This window comes from Lonchura striata, chromosome 2, assembly GCF_050655825.1.
Source record: "Lonchura striata isolate lonStrDom1 chromosome 2, ASM5065582v1, whole genome shotgun sequence".
In the NCBI taxonomy this organism is placed as follows: Eukaryota; Metazoa; Chordata; class Aves; order Passeriformes; family Estrildidae; genus Lonchura; species Lonchura striata.
In genome coordinates this window covers 60,800,558-60,820,361 of record NC_140704.1, presented here as the reverse complement: position 1 = coordinate 60,820,361, position 19,804 = coordinate 60,800,558, and the positions used below count along the sequence as shown (strand labels likewise).

Below are 19,804 nucleotides of genomic sequence, written 5' to 3'. Positions count from 1 at the left end.
TTTAGCTGAAATTCTCTTATTTTAAACAGAGCAGTTTAGGTGACAAAAATCCAGTGACAAATACATGGGTTTACAGAAGACAAAACCTTATGAAAGGTTAAAATTCTGTTTAGGGTTCTCTTTGTGCTAAAATAGTTTTCAGCAACGGGTCATACTTCCCTCCTCCCACCCCCCTTGTTTTAGTACATAAAATGGACATGTGTTTATTTAAAACAGGTTTGAAACTTAAACAAATAGTGACAGGCTGTTCAAACAAGCTTCGGAAATAGGCCTAATCAGAATGTTTGAGAAGGGGAGGGGGAACGATCATAAAGAGCTACTTGTAATATATAGTGCAGACACCATTAGGTTGGGTTCATGTTATTGTTGTAATAATCTCGGACAAAAAAGTACTGCATGCTGCACATTTTTTGTTAACATTCCTCTTATGAGCCATAGGTTATGCCATATTTTTGTCTTGTATTCAAGTTTTACTGTTCACCTCCATCCATCTCCATACCCAGTACCAGAAGCTCGATGGAATCATTGGAAATGGTCTCACAGAAAAACTGGGAGGAATATTCCTGAACTGGAAGACACAAAATACGCTCATTTTGATATTGATACTGTGTATGCATCAGCTATTATGAATATACAGAAGTGAGACCTTCCCCACAGAAAGAAACCATGAAAACCTTAACATTTAAATATTTTCACATGACTTGCATTTCCATGAGTTTTTTTTTTTTTTCATTTCCTCTCTTTTCCACCCATAATAATATCACCAAGTGTTGAACTTTACCCTTGTATTTTTATATGGCCCGATCTTGAGCTCCCTATACAGACAAGGCTCCCATGGAAGTCAGTGAGTCTGTACTGGCGACAACAGGATTTAGCCCAGTCTGTAACATTTTGGGATATTGTGTTACTTCATAGCCTTAAGGAGAAATAAAAGCAGCTTTCCAAAGAGCTGCACAGCAAACTGAGTGTGTTTTTTCAGCTCTGAAACAGCACAGCAGAATATTAAGGCCAGAGTTTGTGAATGTCTATGTCAAAAACCAGGCAGCTAAGTAAAAGTTGCCAATTTCTCTCTGAAATGAAATGAAAGATTCCATCCTCCCCACAAAAGGTTAAGCTGCTTTCACTTGAGAATATACCTTTGGAAACCCAAGTTGGAAAATGATTGCCTAGAGGAACAAGCATTGAGAAATAGCAAGAGGCAGACGTGTTTTCACGTCACTCAGTTGGCCAGAGCCTGTGGCTGTTCTGTTACCAAGCCTTACCTGCTTACATCCACTCTGACCTACACCATACATCAATATTACTTAATGTAATAACACATTTTGGAAGCAAATATCTATTATTTATTTGAATGTCACTCAGCGTCTAGTGAATAGAAGTCAAAATATTAAAAATCCTTACACGCCCTCTCGTGGTAAAACCACAAAAGCGCCTCTTCTGACAATAATTAGAGATGCCTGATGAGGCAAGTTAATTTGACCACAGAATTCGATTGTCATTAACTCGGCTGGAAGGTTTACACCTTTCTCTCATCAGTTCCTGCTGTAAACCATAGCAATATATGCATTATTAGAAGACAGATATGCATGATTAGAAGACAGGTTAACTTGTAGCATAATAACATTGCAAAACAGCTAAAGGCAGTATAACTTTAATAGAGAATGTGAACTTCTACCAAAAATAGGAAGTCTAGGGTAATAAAAGTAGAGACAGAAACTGTCACGTTAGATAGCTGTTTCATGGGCTTATTGCAATAGCTTGGGAGCAGACCTTAATTGGCAGCCCAGTAAAAGAGTGGCCATAAATGATGCTATCAGTTTTGTCACATTTTTAAAGTCATTCAGCTTGGCTATTTGCTGCTTTCATGCCATACAGTATGATTTATCTGTCTCTGAGGAATGCCCTGAAGCGTCATGCTCGTTAGGAATTGTAGCCTGAAAGAAAGGCATTACGTGCAGAGTATCACCAATCCAGTCGTTTGTCCAGTCAAATCCCACTGTATTTATGAGTCACAAAAACTTTATCTTTGCTACTTAAACAGCCTTTCCATTTGGTGCCTACGTGCATGACCAGATTTTCCTGGAGCACTGGACCACGGCATCACCCTTATTGGTGACAGTTGTGAAAGATTATCATAGGTGTAACACAACCCTAACACCTTCAGTTCATATGGAAGAAACATCTGTGGCTACTACACAAAGTCTTCTGAGCCCATCCCAAGGGAACCAAACAAATACTGCCTTATTTTCAATGAAGCTGATCTGCAATATAGATGTTCCATATCCAGTGGAAATGAAAGATTTGGAGAAAGAAGGTTCATCTACTTCCTTTGCTTATGTTTGTATAGACAATATTTAGGACCCAAAATAGTGGTAACTTATATTTTAAAATGCTGCTTTTGTCTTTTCTGTTAAACTGGGCATGCCTAAATCAGAAGTCACAACCATAAGTAATTTCAGCAATATTTATAAAGAAATAGGCAGAAGAACTTTTTTTAAGCACACAAAACAGACCTCCCAAATCACTATTTTAATAGGTTTGTGTGGTCTTCTTGTGCCAGCATGATTGTTGGGTGACCCCTGAGGGTGAAGAAGTTACCGCCCTTTCCCCGTTCCCCTCCTCCCCCCAAAAAAACAGTAACTGCAATTCTGATATTCCTTTTCTCATTATTTCCCTTTCTAGGATGCCTTTGTGGAGTTGTATGGCAACAATATGAGGCCTTTGTTTGATTTCTCCTGGATCTCTCTGAAGACTATCCTGAGTCTGGTTCTGGTGGGAGCTTGCATCACTCTTGGCGCTTATCTTGGACATAAGTAGAGTCACCCAGTTTATTGTGGATTACAAAAGTCTTTCAAAACAACAAAATAATATTTTTTTTTCTGTAGCACAATGATATTTTATGAGCAAAGCAACTTCCCAGCGAAAGATTAAATCAGCTATTACTGCCAAAGGAAATATCATTTATTTTTACATTGCCGGAAAATTATTTATTAAAAGATATTTACATTTAACCTGCTATTTTCAGAACCTCAGCAAGTTGTATCTGTCATCACATTATGTTCTTATTCTTAACTTTAATGAGCCCCAGAGTATTTTACGTTCTTTTTTTTTTTTTTTTTAATTAATGCCGCTGGCTGGATTATTTTATCTCTGAAGAGCAAATATACTGACAAAGACCTACCTGCTTACACTTACAAGGGCAGTTACTTGAGCTGCTAAAAACTGCCAAATTGTGTTGAATTTCCTAGCATTTTCCAGGAGGGATCTGAAAGACAAGGTCAGCATGAACAAAGTTCTCACCCTGTCCTGCTGGCAAGAACTGATGTAGTAAACAATTCAACATGGTACATATGTGGAGTCAAGACAGAAACTCCTTGAAGGACACTCTGCTATCCCTACAGGAGAACAGTTGGAAATATCATTGCCTATGCCTTTTAAACATGTGTTTTTAAGTTACCAGCTGTGCCATCACATTGTAATCACAATACCCACGCAATACATGTCAACTCTTTTTTTAACAGAAGTGTGAAGTTAAATCTTTGGGGCTCGCAGGAAATTGCTGTTCCAATGATTTTCTCAGCAGCAAAATGTTTTTTGTGGCTACTGACACAAAAACATCAGGAGACCTTAAGTGCCTGCTTCAACAGAGCAGAGCTGGAGTCTGAAGACCTGACCTGTGTCCCACTTTAGTGGGCTCATATCTGCAACTAATCCTGCTTACTTACAGAGTTCCTCTGGGGGTTTGAAACCAATTAGATGTGGTCTCTAAATCCCTGAAAGTTGAAAAAAAATCTTAATTTTATTTGGCAAAAAGCAGACCTCAGCTAAGTTACAGATTAGCTCTGACTATCCTTGTTTATCAAACTGGACACCAAAATCGAGTTCATATTCATAACAGGAAAGGAAAGTGAGATTTATCATCCTGCCCCTTGCCCTCAAAATATTTTCATGTGAATAGTCTCCTAAGACTATCTACAGAAGAAAAGTTGATGAAGAAACCCAAAATCCTCTCTCTGGACAGAGACTCTTTGACACCTCTCTTATGCAGGTGTCTACTGTCATCTCAAGTGAAAATAGGGTAAAGAAAAAGGGGGAGTGGGAGGTGTGAAGTCATCTGCTCCTGTTACAAAATGCAACGCAAGTAAAATTAATGCAGAGTACATAACACAGTTTTATAAACAGACCTGTGTTCAAAGTGGGGCTTTCTGTGAGCTCGACGGGGCCAGGAGTCCCCTGGAAACTGAAGACTCTGAAGTGTCGAGTCCCAGGGGCTGCTCTGTGGCATGGAAATGTCCAGCTTCACAAATGTTTTAAATCCTGCGCTTCTATTTTTGATATGAAGCTTTTGAAATCTGGGATTTGTGGGTAAATGGATGTCCAGATATAAAAGGAAAGTTTGCAAAGCTCTGGATAAAATGTACCGTACAATACATAAGTGCTCAAAGGGTGAAAAACACACAGTGAATAAACTGTAGTTCCAACCTCAAGATTTCAGCTGAATAACTTTGTGGCATTATATGCAAAATATCTCCAGTAACTCGGGAATGTAATATGTTCAATGTTAAGGCTGTAGTTGATATTGTGTCTTCAAAGCTGCTTTTATGTTTGGTTGGGTTTTTTTTTAATAGTTGTACATCTCAGCATTTTTACTGCTATTTAGTCGTGGCACCTACACTTTGTATGAGCAAAGATGGGGCAAGCTTACATTTCAGATTTGAAATTACTTAATTTTATAGAAATGTAGAAAGGAAATATTTTTAAGAGGACAAAAATGTGAACTATTCTTGATTAAAGGAAAAGGAAAAATCCCTCCATCAAACAAATAGTACCTGCAGTGCTTTCAGAGTGCTTCTCTAAGGAGTGGGCATGGTCATGTAGGGGTTTTGTGAAAAATATTTCAAATCAGAGGAGCTGAGGAGTATTGTGGATTGAGTGTGGGCTTTGTTTTTTATTTCAGCTTAAAAACTGAATTTGTTTGCAGCCAATTGCACAACTGGAATTGGCTGCTATTGAGCTTATGTTTCATTTCACAATCTAGTCTTCTTTTTGATTTGTGCCCATATGCCCATTAAAGTTTATTAACTATTAGACCTCAAATTGTTTCAACATTGTTTGTTTTATTAAAGGTTTACATTGTCAAAAGTAGTTTAAAATGTCGATTCCAGTGCTGCTATAATACCAGGATAATTTGAATGGGGTTTTGGTTTTTAATACCTTCCAATGGCTAAAGTTTTTTAAAGCTGCTTTAGAAATAATATGAAGACAACACATGATACACAACTCAATGAATACTGAGGATTTTGTGTTCCGTTGTGTCTACTCACTGGACTTCCCAGTGTATTTGTTAGTAACAGGCAAAGAGAAGAGTCATGGTGACTGTTGATGATTTTATTTTATTAAAGAGATGATGGAGTTTTCCCATCCTGACTGCAGAATAGTACAGTATTGTGGCTGCATTAGGTATAATGATAGTTGATAATACATTTATTAAGAAAACATTTAGAAACATTGAATGTATATAAAAGCTTGAACTTCTTAAATAAAATCCTCTCTTCTCATTCCTGCATTTCTTTTGCAATAATTCCTGCCTTTCCTACTCTTCATTACACTTCCATGTAAGATTTTTTTCTCCACAAAATGCCTTACAGACTTCCATGCTCAAAGACTACACTTCAGTGAAAACTCATCCTTTGTCACTGTGTATTCACAGACATCTGATCACTCCCACCATATCCAAATTGTAAAAGAAAAAAAAATTTAAAAGAGGGACATTTCTGAAATGTTTAGGTGTAGAGAATCAGAGGTCAAAAAGGAAGGAAGAGGTCAAGAAGTGGAGGGAAATAGAGAGATCACTGAAACATCTCCCTGGTAAGATGAGTGCTACCTGGAATTTGTTTATCTTTCATCCTTTCCATTGAAAAAGGATGCCATAAGGTCAGAGAAAAAGCTTGCAGAGACCCCACAATTATTTTTCACTATATAACTTTGTTAATGCTGAAGGCAGTCTATTTTTAAACAGCAAATGCATAGGCATTGAAGAGAAGTACTGGTTTTGCTATATTCAGCTTAGGTGTCTTTAATTTTTTTTCAGTCAGTTTTTAAAGAAAATAATGAAGAAGAGTATTATGTTTCTGAAAAAATAATCTGTAGGATCACATGAGATCTGTCATAAATTAGTTACTTAGGAATAGATTAAAAAATTGTGCAAAGGTATTCTGAAATTAGAGGTGATACAGAGGAAATTTCTTTATAGAACAAGCACTGGATCCACCAAAGGACTAATGGGGCTGTCAAGGTAACAGAGGTATATATATACAGATGAGAAAGGGAGCTGGAAGATCTGAAGAATGACACTGGTATGTCAGAAAATCTTCGGTTTCACATGTTGTAGGAGTTCGCTCAAGATAGTCTGAAAATAACTGTTAACTAAAAGCAGCTACAAATGTGTGCACTACGTGGCTATGATTACTAAAAAATTTGCAATTACAAAATTACAGGTAAATTATTATAAAATTATCTAGTCTGTAGAAGTTTATCAGTTTGCTGTTATGATTGGGAATTATATAGTCTGCGTAGTTTTGCACTAAGGAACAATTATGAAAAAACGTAAGTCTGAAACCAGATGTGCAAAGGCAACACAAAGGTGATGCAGTTCAAAGAACACAGTCCCAGTCCCCCCAGTCCATGCAGTCTCCCCGGCTGAGGCAGCAAGAGTTTGGACTGCATGCTTTGACCCTGAAGCATGACACTGCTTAACTGTGCACCTGCACTCCACAAACCTATTAATTAAAAGTATCATGAAGTAGCATGTTTAAAGCCTTTCTTCTTTTTCCTCTCTCTATCGCTGAACAAACTAGAAAAATGATTTATTTCTATTACGAGTTTATGGCTCAGTACTATATGAAAAATTATACATATTTTAATTTATGTGTATAAAATTCTTTCTAATTGCAAAAGCCCAGCTTTATTTCACATTCCTATCTCTCTTTCCAGCAAGGCTAAATGCAAGGAAGATGAAAGAACTAATTTAATCTGTATTTGGTTTAAACCACACTTCTATACTAAGTTAATGCAGCTTCATCACACAATAAAATTATCTTCAAAAAGTAATACAGCATTAAGAGTTCCACACAAAAACTATATATTTTTATAATTTAAATAGCAGGTTTTTTTTTCCTTTTCTTCTGAATATTTGAATTTTAATTATCACCAGCATAAATGTACATAAGCAGATATTGTTTATCCAGTACCTTTGGATGATGTAGGTATGGTAATGTAGTTTGTCAGTTTATCATCATTTAATATGATTATGTTTTTCATTGTCTTTAAAATATTATAAGAACATGCTGCCATTAAACTTTCCATGTCTGTCTAGTTTATATTGTGAAAAAATAATAAAAGCACACTGTGAGATACTGGTGCATTTGCATTGTTTAGGATTTGTCGATAAAAAGCTACTCAAACATTTTGAGTGTAATAAATGACACATCATGTTTCCTTCCTCATACTTCTGTTCACCTGTTCTGCTCAGCAGTGGCCCGTACTCACCAGCTTTGCTCATGAAGATGCAGTGACCCAGGTTTCAGTAGCTGCTGCTGTGTGAAATGCAGCCCCTAGGCGTAGTCTGTGCTTTGGGACCCAAGGACAGTGTCACCCTTTCTGCCCTCCCATTCATTTGATGCCTTGCAGAAAGTGCAGCAAGGCTCTTCTATTTATTTGCCAAAATTGGTTTTCATTCTTGCTACCATGAGCTGGACATGGACATTAGCAAGTTTCAACAGGAGCAAAATAAATATTTTTGTTACTGCTGAAGGTTTCCTACAGTTATGACTGATTTCCAAAAAGTATTTAGGTATTTTTCTTCTTATAGGCTCCTGTTAACTAGCCCTTGATTCACAGGGGTTGCATCTTGTCTTCTGTGCCTTTAACTCAGGTAGACCATAGCTAGATGCATTCAGGTAATGATTATTTAACTGCTTTAAGAATTTACCCGGCTTCTTGAGTGGGTTTTGCAGCCAAATGTATGCACTGTGCTGTCATGGATGCACTTTTTATGAGTGCCTGAACTTCATAGTTTAATGCTTTTCACAACTCAGGCACAGGTGCAAAACATCTACCCCTCTGTCTGCATCCATGAAGGCAAAGAAGATGAAGGAAGTCAGCCTGAAACTGAAAGAAGAAGCAACACAACAGAATGCAATGCTGGGCTCTGGGATTTAACTGTCCAGCAGCAAGAGAGCAAGGTTACTAAACCTTTGCAAGGCAAAAGATAAACCATATTGCAGTAAGGCATTTCTCTCTGCCATTAGTTTGTGAAATAAAAAGACAAGGTCTTGGAGGACAGCAGCCCCAGAACTGCATTTTTTCTAGCTAAAACCTAATGAAGAGGGGATTAAGTTTCCACAGGGAGTTCAGCAAAACCAGGTAAATTAGTTCAGGAATTCTTCTCTTTCTGCCCAGTCAGATAACTCCATTTTTTCTTAAAAGCTAACAGATCAGCACCTGGGATTAAATGCTTGCCTTACCACTCGGACCAAGCAAGTGAGCAGATGAGGAGAACAGAAGAGGTCAAGATAAAGACAAAATGAACCCTTAGACCTGAAAACTAACGTGGGTTTTGGCTGTCTGAAAATTAAGGAGCAGCACCCTAAAAAAAAAGTTTGGCAGGGCCAAAACCAGAAAGCTCCCTCCTCAAAACATTCCTGAGTGGTTTCAGGCACCGTAGGTTTCCACTGAAGCTGCACAAGCAGCAGTGTACAGTTGTCTCTCTGCAGCAGTAGGCTCTCCATCCCATAATACCTATAGCTTCTGCTTTTGTCCTCCTCAATTATTAAATATTTAATTGGTGTCTACAAGTGGTAGAATGAATGGCTGGGTACCAGCTGCATGGCATTTAAGTTTTATGTAACAACAGACCCTAGGAGGAGCTAGCCTTCTGCTTGGAACTAACTTTTTGGTATCCAGAACTGCCTCTAAGAACATGTTACCCTGGGCAAAAGACAATGGAGTCAGGATTTGTGCACTGCAAGAAACTGATTTGCACAGGTGGGTAAACAACAAAGCAGCTCTTGAAGCATCCCATCATAGGCTGTAGTTCACTGCTCCCCACGACAACTGAGCACAAGTACTAATAATGTTCAGAATGGATCTCTAAAATCTTATGGGGATAAATACACATCAGTAATAAACATATATATCTAATTTTTTTAAAGACTTCTAAAGATGCCGACACACTCCTTGCTATTCTGCAATGAACTGAGGAGTGTTTCTGGATTAGTTCACCTGGAAGATGCCTCTTCCTCTCCAATGGGAGTACCTATTCTGGTACTGACCTATGCAACTCGTATTAACTGTACTGAGTTGCCTCTTGAATATCCTGGAGAAACACATCAGCTTGTCCTCTTCTGCGTGTACAAGTACAACCACAATAATGAGAATGCAATGCCTTGATTGTGGTGAAAATTTGGACTCAGAAAAGGTCCTGGTCATACAGCTGAAAGTGTTCATTTGGAACAGACAGTGCTGATGCAAAATTTTATAAAGCCACAGGTGACAAAGACAGAAGCCAGCCAATCAGTTTATTTGGGAATGAGATGGGAAAAGAGCCTCCTTCCCTTTCTTTATCCACATTATAAGCTACAGGCACTTCTCTTCCTATGTGATCAGAGATGCTGTTCAATGCCCTAGTTAATCATATCCTTGAGGTTTGTGCCTTTTTAAATTTCTCCCTATCTGTACACTCCCACTTGAAAAAATCTGCTGATCCTTAATATATTTGGTAAGTAAACTTTTCCCTTTTCTACCTGTGACTTCTAGATCATTACTCTTCTTATTCCTCTGGTAACACAAAAGACCCTTTGGGAGGTAAGGTGCAATATATGTGGATGACACTGCTCACGGATTATTAACAGTAACATCCAAAGTGCGTGTTCCAAGCTGTGCTACTGTGAGGACAAGCACCATGGAGGTCTCTGCATTGGCAGACCACCAGGATGGAGAGACACATTTCTGTCAAAGAGCCACGGACCATGCCACGGGGCTGTGGGAGGATGAATGACACCTGATCCAGCACCATCTAGTTAGAATAGCACAGCTGTATCCCATTGTATCATGTTTGCATGGTAAGGTTTTGGTAGCTGTGGGGATACAGGGGTGCCAGAAGCTTCCCCCATGTCCATTACAGCCAATGTCACTGGCTCCAGGATGGACCCACTGCTGGCTAAGGCTGAGCCCATCAGCAACGATGGCACCACCTTTGGGATAACTTATTTAAGAAGGAGAGGGAGGACAACCACACAATTGCAGCTGGAGAGAGGAGTGAGAATATGTGAGAAAAACACCAAGGTCTACAAAGAAGGAAGGGAAGGAGGTGCTCCAGGCACCCCTGCAGCCCCTGGTGCAGACCATGGTGAAGCAGCTATGCTCCTGTAGACCCTGGAGGTTCATGGTGGAACAGAGATTCACCAGCAAACCATGGAGAATTCACCCACAGACCATCAGAGCAGATGGAAGCACAAAGGAGTCTGTGACCCCATGGGAATTCCATGCTGGGGCAGGCTCCTGACAGAACCTGCAGACCCATGGAGAGAGAAGCCTGTTCCTGAAGGACTGCACCCTATGGAAGGGACCCACACTGGAGCAGTTTGTGAAGAACTGCAGCCCTTGGGAAGGACACACATTGGAGAAGTTTCTGGAGGAGTCTCCTGTTGGAGGAACTTCACACTGCAACAGGGGAAGAGTGTGAGAAGTCTTCCACCTGAAGAGGAACAAGTGAAAGAGACGTGATGAACTGACTACAACTCTTAACAGCAGTTCCTTTACACTGCTAAGGGTAAAGAAGGTAGAGAAAATCAGGAGTGAAGTTGAGCCCAGGAAGAAGGGAGGGACTGGGGGGAAAATGTTTTTAAGGTTTAGTTTTATTATTCATTATCCTAACCTGATTTGATTGGCGATAAATTAAGCTAATTTCCCCAAGTCAGGTCTGTTTTGCATGACGGTAATTGGTAAGTGATCTCTACCTGCCCTTAATCTCAAGCCAAGAACCTTTCATGATACTTTCTTTTTGCTGCCTAGCTGAGGAGAGTGGTAGAGCAGCTTTGGTGGGCACCTGGCATCCAACCAGGGTCAATCCACCATATCCATTCACCAAAAAACCCCGTTGCAGGAAGTTTTCTTACAGTAGTGGAGAAAACATTTGGTCAACTTGACCCAGCAGGGGAAAGCTTACACAGGAGAAGCACCTTGTGTAATGAAATTACATAAATGCATGCCATAGAACTAGTTCATAATCTTTCAAAAAACACTCTTTTAGTCAATTATCATTAATCCCAAAATTGGATTTATTATTCCACTGACCCACAATAATCAGTCTTATGAACTGATGAGCATATCTGATACAAACACATAAAATGTCAATGCATGCAGTCTACATGCTAGTGTGGCAACAACTTTGATAGACCCTTTGTTGGGGCAACTACATCAGAAACTGTGAAAGGAGAAAATGCTTTGTTAAGAAAAAAAAACCAGACAAAAAACTAGACCTTAGATTACTGCTGCAGTGGAAGTAATCACCCCTGATTTACTAGAAGTTTACTCAAAAAAACCCTGAAAACAAATCACTTGACAAAAGGTCTCTTGCTCTCTTCAGGGTTCAACCCTCCAAGTCACTAGAGTGACAACACACACCTCCAGTTGCCAAAGCATGAATGCTTAGCATTCAAACTGTACAGCCTTTCACAAAATCATTGAATTATTTGGATAGGGAGGAGCCTTCAAAGATAATCTAGTCCACCACCCTGCCACAGGCAAGGACACCGTTCACTAGATGAGATTCCACACATAGACTTTGGCCTCAAACACTTCCAGGGATGGTATATCCACATATGACCAGATAGTTTGAAAAGAAAGCAAAAGAAAACAGCAAAAGATTGGAAAGTGAATCCACGAGTCACATAAAACACCCTAACAAGCATAAAGGCACTTTGGAAATGCACTCCTTTAAAGACAGGATTGCTGGAAAAAGCTGAGAGGCATCACACCTCCCTACCTCTCCCTGTGTCATCCCACAGCACTGCCAATGGCAAACCAAAAAGATTTTGGCTAAACAGCTCCTCTTTCTGGCCTGCACCGCCTCCACTGCCCTCCTCCCAGCAAACAACCAAGGAGCCCACTGGCAGGGCCCAGCGGTGCCAAATACATCAGCCAGCCTCAGACATAATTTTTGGCAAGCCCGCTTCCACAGCATAAAGATGCCAGCACGCTGTAAGGCAGCAGAGGCACGGAGCTGCTGCAGGGTAATGAATGCTGCCTGTCAGCGGGGAGCTGGGCACTGTCGTGCCCTGCAGCGCTTGCATCGGAGCCCGGCCAGCAGCCCGGGCTGGCTGCTCCAGTGCCCAGATGCCGCGGCCTGAAAGGGACCGCTGCCTGCACTGCTCTGTCCTCTGCTTGAAGTCAAAACTGGCAGCAAGCCAAAGTGCTCTCTCACGAGACTGTAAATTAATGTTGCTGAAGGAAGCTGGCTAGTAGTTCATGTAGCACTGGGTTTGCTTTACATCTGGTGTCAAACTTTGAATTCCCTCTGCAGCTAGGAATAAAACAGGTGAGGTGCCTGGGCAACTCAGCACTCCCTACACATTACTAATTTCCTTTCATCCAAACCTTTAAAAAAAATTCCCTGATCATGCTACAGTTTTAAAATGTTGTAGTGTTGGGGTGGTTTTTTTTTGGTGGTTTCTTTTTTTTTTTTTTTTTTTTTACTCAAAAAAGCAGCTGTTGTTTCTCTCCAGGCTTCACAAACATTCTTCCCATTAAGTAACTCATTTACTGCTAGTGGCAGGCACAGCTTCCGCCAACTCACAACTCTAAAATAAGCTGATATACCTTTTATACTTGAAAAATGTGGCCATGGAAAAGAAACATACTTATTTTAAACAAAGATGCTAATTTTCAGCTCCTCCCCACTCCTTCACCTCACAGACTAGGTACCTAATATGCCCTTCACTCCAGCTGCCTACCACCTAAATCAGCATGATTCCTTATCCCTATGTTTTCATTAGGGACACAGAATCAATCTTTAACCAAGGACAAATAGCACTGCTTCCACTTACATCCAAATAACAAATTCCAGTTCTGGAATTAGATGTCAGTGCTGTTACTTTATAGCTGCTTTCTTGCTTTCTGCCAAGATGGAGGGGGAAAGGCAGGGCGGTCCAGAGGTCATAAAATATATTTAAGAAGTATAAAAAGAAAAATTTATAAAATCAGCTACCTCCAACAAGAGATGAGACAGCATCCAAGGTTCAGATAGGCCTAAACTCCTCGTCACAGCACATGCTTTTCAAAGCATGCTACCCACTTGAGAACTACTCCAACCATCACCTACTGGGAAACTCACATCAATATTAACTGGAGCTAGGAAGAGAAATTTTGTTCTTGCACTGAAAATGGAGTCACTGATAGCTGCAGAACAGCTTTAACTGATACACAAGGCTATTCAACTCCCTGAGAAAAGCCTGGATCCTTCCTCGAATACCTTTACTTTTCTTAAGTTCAGGTTGATTGCAATAGGAATCTTTGTGACAGGGGAAAAATCAGCCAGCCACCCCAAATATTGCTCATCCCTTATGAGGAGAAACCCCAGCTGTCCCTTTCAAGCTTCTTTGAAAGCAACATCAGAATCCATAGTACAGTGAGAAAGGTATTAGGAAAATGGACCATGACACACAGCTACAACATGTGTTACAAGTGAGCATGGCACAGGCAAGCAGAGATGTGCCCTGGACTAAGCACTATACTTTGCTTTGCTTATTTTGAATGCTTGACAAGTGGTGTTTTACCTCATGCTTTCCCAAGTCTTTCTGGAAGTAATTTCTCTATGTATCTCCAGAATGCCACCAACAAAGATATGTCCAAAAAGTCTCTATTTGCTTGCCTTAAAATGTTCATGTTGTCTCCTCCTGCAAAAACTGTATTTAAAAATTAAAAAAAAATTAAGACAAATAATTTTTTGTTTTAGGAGATACTTGGAAAGAATTAGCTAGTAAAAAAGATATGTCTCTTTTGGCAAACAAAAGTTTACACACCCACATAAAAAATAATCATTCTGTCCTTCATTTTCAACTGTATGTCCACTGCTGAATCATCCTTTAATTACAGCTGACAATTGCACAGATGTCTCCAATGCAGTTTGCTTATAAAGACACATTCATTGCAATGAAATACATGACAGACTTCACACTTAGCAGTTGTCAACATAACTTCATTAATGTGTCTTGATTATCCACTTACCCACCCCCACCCACTTCAAAACCAAAATTAAAACCCGCTTTTCTTCTGTCATCACATCTTCCAACAACTATCACCACTCACTCAAGTGTTAGGAAAATAAGTCACCGCTTTTTCCATAATCCCCATCAAAAATTGCTACTTCCAACAAAAGCAATGTACAAACAAACTCAGTCACAAATGAAAGAAGCCATTTTCATTTCCCGAAGACCACATCTATTTATCTTCTTGACCCATCCAATTAAGTGGTATGATTCACCGATGACTAGTAGCACAAACATACATTCATGTGTTAAGTTCTGTCAAAACATTACAAAATTAGCAGAGAGCAACTACTGTTGTAAATTTAATGGTGTACCTACGATGACTGTAGCTGGCAAAACAAATGTTCCAGCATTATAAGAGCCCTTTTAATACATAAATATTTCCTCTAAAAATAAGCTTACACACTTAGAAGACATCGTCTTTATTGGGTAGAAAAGACCTAAACGTTCTCACTCACGAATGTCAGACAAGCTTATCTTAGGTATGTGTAGGGCAGCAGGCCCAGTGGAGACGACAAATGGGATTCTAAACAAGAATGCCCATGTTTTGTATTTGTCTACACAGGAATTGAGACCAGGATGGAACATGTCTACAGATGGAGCCAATTATCTGAAAACAAGAGATGTTCACAGATTTCAGTTTTTGATTAGAGACATTTATCAGTCAAAAAACTGCTCGTGACTGATGCTAAGATTAGTCTTATATTATAACAATTATTATATTTATTATAGAATAATATTATATAATATAATTATATTATATTACTGAGAAGATTGATATTCAACCTGCACTCCTGAATTTTGCCAATTTTGCCATGAAGATCTTTTGACTAGGACTTGGTTACAACACTACTCAGTTTTCATACACTCACAGGAATAGAAACAAAATGTTCAACTCTGGTATCTCTTTATGAGGACTTGAACTGAGGGAAGACTCTAAGGTAGAGGAAATAGGGTTCAGTAGGTCCTCCCTATTCATACTGGCCTTTGGATTTTGCCAGATGTTTGCATCTTTAAATGCTAGACAGAGCTAAGGGTGTTGTGAACCTTGTAAGGGTCAAGCCTTTGGTGACCTTCAGAGCCAGGAGAGCACTACACCTGAAGGGAGTATCAATGCTAGGAGCTGGAGCACCAGCAGAGGGAAATTTCCCTTCTTATTCCATTTAGGCTTAGTTTGAATCCCTCCACTGATGTCTCACTGTACTTCTTTGCTGTTTCCCCTCTTTTGCCCTGCAGACATGTGTACATACACAGCTGTAACTTCAGACCCCAAAGAATGTCCTCCTCATTGTCACCCATGTCTCCGTATCATCAGCTATCTGAGCAAGAGCAATTATCATCACACATGTCCTCATGAAGCAATCAGTGCTGTGAGAAAACTTCTCTGAGTTTCCCTCTCTCCTACAGCCTTTGTTTGGTGAGAAAATGGAACACAGTAAGGAAAGGAAATTATGCAGCTGGAAGTTCCCAAGTAAACCTTGGAATAGTTCTTCAGTGGAAAAAAAAAAATCCATAGAAGTCATAAAATCCCTCTAATAGTAGATATACTAATGACATATTTGTATTGCTGGAAGTGTGTGGTAAACATTTCTTTGTAAATGTGATTTGAATGTATGTAGGCAGTACTGTAAGACAAATTTGAATTCTGGTGAATGAAGACTTTCTATTACGCTGTATACTCGGCTAAGTAGAAATTCAAAATTACACAGAGCAACATGCAAAAAAAACCCGACTGACAAAAGGGGGGGGGTGGTTTAAAATGTATTTATTTTGCCAAAAATTCCACCTAATGAAAAACCTTAATATGTTAACTATGTTGCTGCTATTCTACCTGTATAATCAGTTTAATGTCTCTGAAGATTTAAAGAATAGTTTAGTGATTGTGTGATTTCATCTTAATGCCAGCTTCAAAATGAAGGGGGAAAATCCCTTCTGTATGCCTTACAGAAACATATAACTACTGTAAATCCATTTTCCTTGAAAGCAAGCTGTAAACTCTCTGGTTTCAAAACAGACAGGTCAATCTTATGCAATTTGTCTGGTTTCTCATTATTAATATAATTCATAATAAAAAACCAGAGGGGGTAGAATTAGGTGCTAGGAAAAGATGTTTGGGCACACATCAACCACCAAAATGGACTAAGATCAGATGAAAAAGAGAGAACAGAACAGCTATTAAACTTCTGCCTTGTCTTCACTGGGACTGTTGTTAGAAACTTGGAGTACAGCTGCACTTAATGAGTTTGTGTAAAAGCAGACATTATGGGAGAAAGTAGGAACTTCATCCAATTAGATAAGAGAATTGGCCAGCAGCCTCCAATGAACTGAAAAGCTCTTCCGACTTTAGGGATGAGAGCTAATTATAACTCTGTTTTTGTGTGTGTACAATGCTACTAAATTATTAAGAAATATTGTTCTGTCAAAAAACTATGACATATATACTGACTTGATTATTACAGACAGAGGATTTGCCAGAGACAGGGCTGGAAAGTGATTAGTCTTGATAAAAAGAGAAGTCATTTTGATGTCAGACTTCGGGGTGCAAACAGCTTCTTTTCTTGAAGTTCTCCCAAAATTTGGGCAATGGGGTGGAATGGCAAGAATTTCTATTTCTTCTTCTTGGTACTTAGGATGCAAAGAAGAGAGGTTGACATAGGTAATTACGTGCCTGTAAGGAAATGTAGCCCAAGAGATGTTCACTGTTGAAGCTAACACCCAACTTGGGGTATTGTTTCCTTTTTTTACTTTTTCTTTCAAACACACAATAAGATGAAGAATCAGAAATAAGCTAGATATGAGTGGGCACAAAGGTTCTCAATTTTCTTGATAACAAATACCTTGTTCAGAGTAGAGTGAGGTACAGAGAAAACAAAGAAATTACGTTCCACCTCCTCCTCCTTCATCACTCCCAAACATACCTCCTTAACACACAATATAACAACTACTAAGGGTGTGCAACTCCCAGTAGCCATGGCCCAAACACCATTTTGGGCTTCATGGCCAATTAAGTCCTGCCGCCAGCTGCAGTGTCCATCAAGTTGGGCAATTTTCAGGAAAGAAATTACATTTAATATAAGGAGAAAAATGTGTGAGAGGGCATGTGCTCACTCCTCCCTGCATGTTGAGGGCAGCAGGGAGGGGAAGTGAAATTAGAGAATTTATTAACTCAGAAAACAGGTTCAAACTCTGGACCCCACTATTTCACTTCACTCATGTGTCCTTTGGAATAAGGGCTAAAAACAACTGCCAAACAATGTCACTACTTATAACCAAACACCCAAGTTCTGTGCTTACTGACAATCTGTGCACACTGTCCTTATGAGCATGAAATGTAGTTTGGTTTCTTTACAGGACAAGGTAGAGCCACTGGGACTCCTTGAAAGAAGCCAGAAAAACAAGACAGAAAAATCCCAGAGCAGACAGAGCGCACCGGAAGGGCTGAGACTGCTAATGGGACAGCTGTAAACAAGGATGAAAGACTCAAATTCAGGATTAAAAAGGGGATTGGGAAGAGTCCAGAAGAGCACTGTGTTTAAATTTAGCCAAGCCATACTTCCAAATGAATATATTTTACTTCAATCATCCTAGAAGCAAATAAATAAATTAACTTAGATTTAAATTATCAGTAAGACAACCTCTCAGGAGCCTTTCCACAATATTTCGAACTTCGGAGGAAGAACTACCAGTGCTGGTCCTAAAACTAACAGATGCAAGAGAGAGGTTTAAGGCTCCTAAACATAGATTCAGCATGTCAATTCTGAAATGCTAAATAAAAGCATTGATGTCTTATTAAACTAAAAACAAATCACCAAGAAATCAGCTTTCAGGGATCTACTAAACCACCACATTGTACTTGCTCAGAAAATTACCCAGCATTTTTTTTCTGAATGAAGAAATACAAATCAGTTTTGCTTAGCAAATGCAGGAGCCAAATTGTTCTATTGTGAGGGTTTCAATAGACACTCAAATAACTTTGACAGCAGCATGGAGGGGGAAGGGTGTCTCTGACCCAGTTTCTGTATTACAGCATCGCTTGGGTGATGGTGGTACAAGTGTTCACAGCAGAACCGCTTTTCTTCCATTTTCCCCTCCTCCTTGCCCACCATCACTTTGTTTAAATAATCTACAGATGCATCATGGGCACAAGAATACGGTTAATTGAGCTTAATGATTACTAGCAGCTTCTTATATGCATTCAGCTGGTGACTGTTCAGCAGAGAGCCCTTTACACAGTGTGAGAGGAAAATTTGTTTTTTAATTTGTCTTTCTCATTCTATGGCCATTTTGAAAGCAGAGTTTTCATTTTTTCCTGAGATCTTTAACCAAATCCTCTTAACATGCCGTGGGAAATTTTGAAGGTCAGGCCTTCTTCACCCAGTGGAACCTAAAAGATTTTTTCCTAGGCTCTTCATCAAGAAGTTTCTTTCTACTTCTCACACCACTGATCCAGGAGAAGTTTCAACTGCTCCTTTTTGTAGAGCAACAAAAGCCTAGAGAGGCAGGGAAGTGAACTACTGAACAAGTGCATAAATGCATGAAAGAAAGGTTTCACATACCCAGGCAGCAGGGAAATGGGGACTCCAGTTGTGCAGACACCTAAAGGCAGTATCCCTGCCAGAAAGCCAGGTAAGAGATGTGACAGATGAACTGGGATGAAAAGACTGAAAATCTGAGCAAGAGAGGCAAAATCCAAAGGATGCCCATAAAGCTAAAGTCACAAGCTTTTTCCCACAGTAGGGGGTGAAATACACTTCTGAGTCTGAATATGCATCTGTCTCATTACATGGTTATGACAATGGGAAGATGCCAGCAGCTCACATCCCAGGCAGTAGACAAAGAACTTAATGTTACAACTTGCTTTAGAAGCTTTTTGACCACTCACATAAAGCAAAAGCATATTGATAGTAGTTCTATCTAACCACTAGTAAGAACACGTACCTTTGGTTAAAACAATGCTCACTTATTTCAAATACAATACCTGCTTGTAAGCCTTAAGATACAATGCACAAAGCTCTATTATTAAGTTTAGAACTTCTTAATATTTTGCTAGATATACTTTTTTGTAACTTAGAGAGTTATTTTCTGATTTTAAGGATTCCCATATCTTCCCAGCTCTCTCCCTCTCATTTTCCTTGGCTAATGAGTGCTGCTCAAAGTGCTAGTGCATGTTTATTAGGGTTAAGGAGATTGGTCACATTTGCAATAGTCAGTTAAAGGACAAAAAGAAAATACTAAGAATCAAGAGAGAAAAGCCTGAAAAAATATGTAGTTTTATTTTTCCACATAGCATTCTCATTTTATTGGAGAAACCAGGTCACTTTTTTGCTTTCTTTCCAGCTTTTGTTTGTTTGTTTGTTCTTGTTTTGGATTTTTGTTGGGTTTTGTTGTTGTTGTTAGTTTGGGGTTTTTGGGTTTTTTGTTTCATTTACACTAGGGAAAAAGACCAATTGGAACATTTACATTATAAACTTTATAAA

The 19,804-nt window shown here is 39.3% G+C and overlaps 1 protein-coding gene across 2 annotated transcripts in view; it reads left to right on the top strand.

Moving 5' to 3' along the window:
- BCL2 (BCL2 apoptosis regulator) overlaps positions 1-7,415 on the top strand; it is a 96,810-nt gene extending 89,395 nt beyond the window's left edge. Inside the window, exon 3 of one of the 2 annotated variants that reach the window (XR_014952654.1) lies at positions 2,683-2,822. Coding sequence is in view for 1 of the 2 variants with exons in the window: in XM_021530556.4 (XP_021386231.1) it covers positions 2,683-2,817 (135 nt within the window). In the remaining variant the exon portion in view is untranslated. Of the gene's footprint in view, positions 1-2,682 lie in introns of both variants that reach the window. The other variant, XM_021530556.4, reaches the window with a different exon arrangement.
- Positions 7,416-19,804: the final 12,389 nt, after the last annotated feature.